Below are 6,293 nucleotides of genomic sequence, written 5' to 3'. Positions count from 1 at the left end.
TGACTACATTCCATGTTTAAGTTGTGATCTAACGGGTGACTTATACAATGGGGATGCCATGCTTGCATCTCATACATTTATCCACCTTTTCTTTTATACACCCCATGATTTTATTTTGTCTTTGCAGCCGGGGCCTGATGCTCTGTGCTGCCACCAAGCATTCTGTCAGTTTTCCTAAGTAATTTTCTATCTTACTTTTCCTTTTTTCCCTTTAGTGTGTAAGCAGTATAGTTATTGCCACAGTCTAGATGCCTAACACTAGATTTAATTATTTTCATGTACCATTTCACAGAACAGTCTACCATTTGTGTAAATCGTCCTGCAACAAGTTACTATCCAGCTTTTTGTTAATAACATTACATAGCTTTGTTGCAGCAACAAATATGGACACCCTACTTTGTAGGCCAATTACACTGATCTCAGGCATACAATACCAATAACTGTAGTCTAGTCCGAATATGTTCCATTTATTCAACCAGTTCTCTACACATGTACGTACTTTATTCTTGTAGACCTAGAACACTCATTTTATGTACCAGATCAAACGCTTTCACAAATTCCAAATATATCAATTGCACCAAAAAAAAAGTCCAGTTTGAAACCTATCAACTCAAAAAACAAATTAAATTTCTTCAGCATGAAAATTTTTTCACAAGACCAAGCTTGACAGTGTTTTCTCGTATTATGTTTCTACATTATATTTCCGAACTGCATCTCTCAGAATCCCTTCAAGTAATTAACCCACAACACATTTGCATTTTTACAGGGCGAAGTGTCTTTGTACGATCATGTCCTGTCACAGTGCTGGTACAACGTTCTGTGCATCGTGCCAGATGTCTGTGGAAGTGGGAGACCTCCAGGGAGGAAACGTCCGTGGCTGAGGAGATGGAGGAGAGTGTGGACAAGGCCTATTCGGCGCAGCAGAGAGACACAATCTTGCATATGCTAAACACTGTGTCGGAGAGGCAGCTGAAGCGGATGAAAATGCTGCAAGAGGGGATGTCTGCCCAGATTGTGCAGTACCGGGAGACTAACGGACCATTTTTAGACCTGGATGCTCTAAGCAAAGTTGCTGATATCGAACACATTAAGAAGCTGTGTGACTCGATGCTGAATTACACAGCCAGTGCACCGCCGAGGGGACAGACAGCCAAGTTTATAAAGCCGGATATCCCCATGGACAGGCTACAGGTGGGTATATTTAGGGGAAGACGGAGCCACTCTCAGCAGTCTGACCTGTGAACCCAAACGTATTTGTCAGAACAATATTTCTAATTTAGACACGTCGCATGTGAAAATAGTTTGGTACATACAGCGGTCGATCTGACCATACGGCACTGTGAGGCCTGGGCAGAGGACAGTACACACAGGAATTTATAGTCCAATTCAATTAACTTGCATGCCATGAATAATCTGATTTAGTTTGGACAGTTGGAGGGCATTGGGGTCATTTTAGAGCCACACATGCTGACCAGCTAACATGTCTGCATAAGTCTGAGACAACATAGAAACATCCTGCATTAGGTTCCTGGCCTTCAAGAAAAGAATTTAAAATACAATTTAACTTCTAATAAATCTCGTGAAAACTGGTCAACTCTTGTCCCTCCCCTGGAGCGCCCAACCTCTGCCCTGTTGAGACCCTCCGCTGAAATAGGCTCCACGCAGGCGGATCGGATCTGCAGATTTGGCCACAGTAGATTTATAGGTCGGGTCTGCACCAACCCCAAACAGCTGCATCATTTTGGTAGTTAAATCCTTTTCCTAAATAGTGAATTAAAAGTGGATCCATAGAAGGAAATCTATCGTTTGGGGATACCCAGCTGTGACCAATATCAACTAATGCTGACAAGGTCCATCTCATCAGATTCAACTTAATACATACATATAAAGACAGAAATGTCTTCTATGAACTAAGAGTATGAATTTAATCATTGATTCAAAATAACATAAGAACCGTACTGTCCGCTTACGGAAGTCGGTACAATTCACCAATGATACAGTAGGAATTCTGTCTAAACCCACCACAGAATTACATTATTTGCTTATTATACATCTATTTAGAGGACTTGTCTTCTAACTAATCTGAGCATTGAGTCCAGACTATATCTGCGCTAATGCTCATTAATTTCCAAGCTCAGCCATGTCTTCCAGATGCTTCACACCTCGTCCTGCACCTTACACCAGTGAAGTCTATTCCATACATGTCTCTTATTTCTCCTGTACTCCAAGGGCTAGATTTACTAAGCTGCGGGTTTGAAAAAGTGGGGATGTTGCCTATAGCAACCAATCAGATTCTAGCTGTCATTTTGTAGAAGGTACTTAATAAATGAAAGCTAGAATCTGAATGGTTACTATAGGCAACATCCACACTTTTTCAAACCCGCAGCTTAGTAAATCTAGCCCCAAGTAATTCTTTACCATGTTATTACTCGTCTTTTCCTTGCTGTAGAGATAACCAGATTTCTTTCTGTGTCCACCCCCAGGCTGCAGACAGCATCGTGTCTATTGTGTTTGGGATAAAAAAAATAGCCTGGGCTCACGTAGACCGTACAATGACTGTGAAGGACTGGCAGCAACACGAATGGTTTCGATTCATGAAGGGGAAGCAGCAGCCCGAGGTTTACTTGGAAGATGTAAAGTGTTTTATTTTTATTTGTTTAGTCCCTGTCAGTAAATTAGAAAGTCCCTCTAGGCCTCTGAATTATAATCCATTTAATAATGTGCATGATCATTGCTGAGGTAAGTTTGTCTGATACTACTTTATCAGCCCTTCAGTCTATACTGTACCGATGTTACATGAGCTTCTGCAGACAATACAGTGTTAACATCATTCCAATTGCTGACTGTTTACAGGTGATGGTGAGTCTGAGTATGACCTGCGCTAATAAACTCTATTCCCCATAATGCTTTGCATCAGATGCTTTTAATAAAAATGTAAATAACTATTCCAAATGCTGGACAGAGCAGCTGTTTTGTTTTACTGCTGGCCTCAGCCAAAGCATTCTCCTAAAACCCACTTTACTTTTTATCTGTAATTCTGGCCATTGTGTGATTCTACTCCAGTCTTTGTGCTTAGCGGCTGGGACTGTATATAGTCAAACTCGCTGAGTAATCAACTTCGTTCTTAAGGCCATGGAGAACACAGGAAGCGTAGTGTCAGATGAGAGCATACCTGACTTTAATAGCTAACCAAACACATACTAGAATATAGTAATCACTGGATCACATGAATACACTACAAACACTTTGTACAGCACTTGTGACATTCGTAAAATCCATGAATTACTTTGTGCTACTAAAAATACAGGCTTCCTCGCAAAACATCCATTCTATTTTATTATAAAACCAGTGTATATTTGGTGTTGGGATAATTCCACTAGACCTTGTAATTGATCCTGGTGCAATGACTGTAACAGAGTTGGTTCCCAGCCACTCATATGTTTGTGTATATAATCCATGTACTCGTTATCTGCTTATTACAATACAATATTTATTCAGCTTTTTTCATTATGTCATTGCCCATTTATTCATATAAATAATAACACTTCTTTTCCTATCCTTACCCTCTCTAGATATCATTAGCAGTATCTAAGCTTCCGCAGACAGATATTTACATCCTTGAGAAACCCGCCATCTCCATTCAAAGCTCCTCACTGTTCCCTGTGATGTTACACTTGTCCACGGTGGAAGCTATGTTGTATGCCATGTTGAACCCACGTTTTACAGCCGCGCAGGATCACCGGGTGTTCAGTATGGCTAGAAACACAGTCGGAAAACACTTTGAGATCATGGTAGGGGAGTCGAAAACCAGCGGTGTGGACATTGTACAGCGACTCATTGATGAGGCGGTTACCCGGGAGCAGCCCAGAATTAACTTTACACAGGATATTATTCAGCAGTACAAGCACAAATTCCAGGCCAGAGGACAAATCCGGAATGAGGAAATGTGTGATGCCCTGCTGCAAGCACTCACCTTCTATGAACTCGCTATACCTAGACCATAACCTCCTGTATGAGAGAAATAATGGTTCCGCATTCCATCTGTGGGCAGTTACATGACGGAGTTTTGTTATTTGTGGTATTTATGTACAAATCCTTAGCACTGATTTCTTTTATGTGGAAATCATTTTACATTTAAGTTGGCTGGAGTACCAGCCTCATTGGCCCCCTCCTGGTTTATCTGGGTAGATATGCTACTGATAAGGTTCCTAAGGAATTGTATTTCACATAAATCTATTTTAGCAAGTACTACCTGTGTATCATACTGTCACTGTGTTCTGAAATTAATCTAAAATCAAAGTTTACGTTTTTAGTAAAGTCTTTTTTAATGGCAATTTTCTATAGGAGGAAGTGTTTATTTTAAAGCTATATCCCAGCAGGCAACTCTAAGCTTAGCCCTTCATTTATTTTCAACCCCATCTCTATCCCAAGTGTGTGCGCAGTGCATTCATTGTCGCTTTTTCCACTTTATGTGCTCAGAGTTTGTTACAGGCGTCTACTACTTTTACTGTAACGTTAGGTTGTTCTTTTTTACCCTCCCCTTACTTGTTATGACTCACTGGGCAGCATGTGGAGCACTATAAATAGACATTCTTACTCTCACTCAATGAGTAAAGCTTTGACTCAAAAATCGATTTTCGGTCTTTTGGATAAGATCGGGCGCAGATGGCTATGTACGCAGTGGGACTTAAAGGTGTCCACTGTAGGACATAGGCCGTCTTCTGGCCATTAGGCTGGCGCTTGAAGCCTGAGGTGTGCCCCCAGTGCGGCCTGAACCAGGGGTGCCTGAAAATGCACTAAGTGATGGATCCACCTTTTGATCCACATTTCCTTTGTCGTAGCCTTTTGGCCGGGTGAAAAGATGTTTTTTATATTTCTCTCCGAAAGGCTGTGCTACTTATTTATTTTACACTTTGCACTACACATTCACTTTGCACATTTTATGTTTTTGGGGGGAGGATTTGTGGGCCAAAATCCTCTCCATGTCGTTGGAGGCCCCTCCATCTGGTGGGGGCTGAAGACTCTAGTCCCAGGGGAAGTTAAGATCCTTAACGAATCAGGCCCTACATTATTAACAGGTCACATTAATTGAATACTTTTTTTTTCTTTCTGTGTGTGTGTGTGTTCTTTTGGGACTTTATATTCCACATATGAATTGAATGTATTCTGAAGGTGTCTTGTTTGTCAGAACAGAGCACAACTAGACCTGTATTCATTAACAGACGTATCTTTAGACCCGCTCCTTGTTCAATACGGACGTGCATATAATCAAAGTAAGTGCGTTTTTTAGAAAAAATGCATTCGTTTTCCGTGCCTTAATGAATCGGGCCCACTATGTTGCAAACTCCCTTGCAGAGAAGCGTGATCTCCTTAATTTAAAAAATGCAATTGGAATCAATAACAGAATCCCATTGGCGGCACGAATTGGAATGGGAGTATCTCAAGGCGGCAACATACAGGTGATAATGCACACCTGTACACTGATAAACTTATTGTAATGTAGTCTACTTCTACTTCAGAATGAATGCTGGAGGAATTGTGACTACATCGAAACTCTTTAGCATGGTTCTTTCCCAAAATACTGAAGTGGATACCACTTCAGTATTTTGAGAAATATGTTTTTAATATTGATAGAGGTGCTTTCTCCACCATCTGAACAATCCTATGCTGCAATCTTCAATTAAGTTTTCTCTTGAACCCATGTCTAGGGAGGTTGTCATTGGTGACATGGGCCTTAAACTTCCTATTAACATTACATATAGTTAAAACAGGCACAGCAAGGTCTTTGGAGATGAATTTGTAGCCATGAGATTGTGCATGCTTGGCTACAATCTTCTGTCTGACGTCCTCAAACAAATATCTGACTTTTCTCCATGCTCATTAACCAATGTAACACAAAACAGGATAATGAATCTTTTTCTCTACTGAAGCTTGTTTAATGAGTGTTTATATTGCAGGCACCTGCTACTCACCACAGGTGTGAGTGTTCAGTTCCAAAGTGAAGGAAAATCACCTGCTTGAAATCTAATTATTTCTAACTACTTCTAAAAAGGTGCCAATAATTTTGACCAGCGCATTTAAGGATGGCTGTATAGATAAGCTACAGCTTAGTACTTTTAGTGCTTTTTGTATTTTATTCCATTGCAAGTCAAAGAAATACATAAATGTGGATACCAAAATCATTTTTAATTTACAGTTTTCTGGACGAAATGGTGCATTATTACAGAAAACTGCAAGGGTGCCAATATTTGTACCCATGACTGTTCCATTGGCGCTCTAGTTAACATTCCTCT

At 40.5% G+C, this 6,293-nt stretch overlaps 1 protein-coding gene across 1 annotated transcript in view; it reads left to right on the top strand.

Moving 5' to 3' along the window:
* The window catches only part of TEFM (transcription elongation factor, mitochondrial), a 4,610-nt gene extending 362 nt beyond the window's left edge, over window positions 1–4,248 (top strand). Inside the window, exons 2-4 of the mRNA XM_075178076.1 lie at window positions 767–1,191; window positions 2,484–2,633; window positions 3,573–4,248. Coding sequence (XP_075034177.1) covers window positions 767–1,191; window positions 2,484–2,633; window positions 3,573–4,004 — 1,007 coding nt within the window. The 3' untranslated portion in view covers window positions 4,005–4,248. The remainder of the gene's footprint in view (window positions 1–766; window positions 1,192–2,483; window positions 2,634–3,572) is intronic.
* The last annotated feature ends 2,045 nt before the right edge of the window (window positions 4,249–6,293 follow it).

Source organism: Mixophyes fleayi, chromosome 6 (genome assembly GCF_038048845.1).
Source record: "Mixophyes fleayi isolate aMixFle1 chromosome 6, aMixFle1.hap1, whole genome shotgun sequence".
Taxonomy (NCBI): Eukaryota; Metazoa; Chordata; class Amphibia; order Anura; family Limnodynastidae; genus Mixophyes; species Mixophyes fleayi.
Note: the sequence above shows the minus strand (reverse complement) of the source record. Positions and strands in the feature narration are given on the sequence as shown.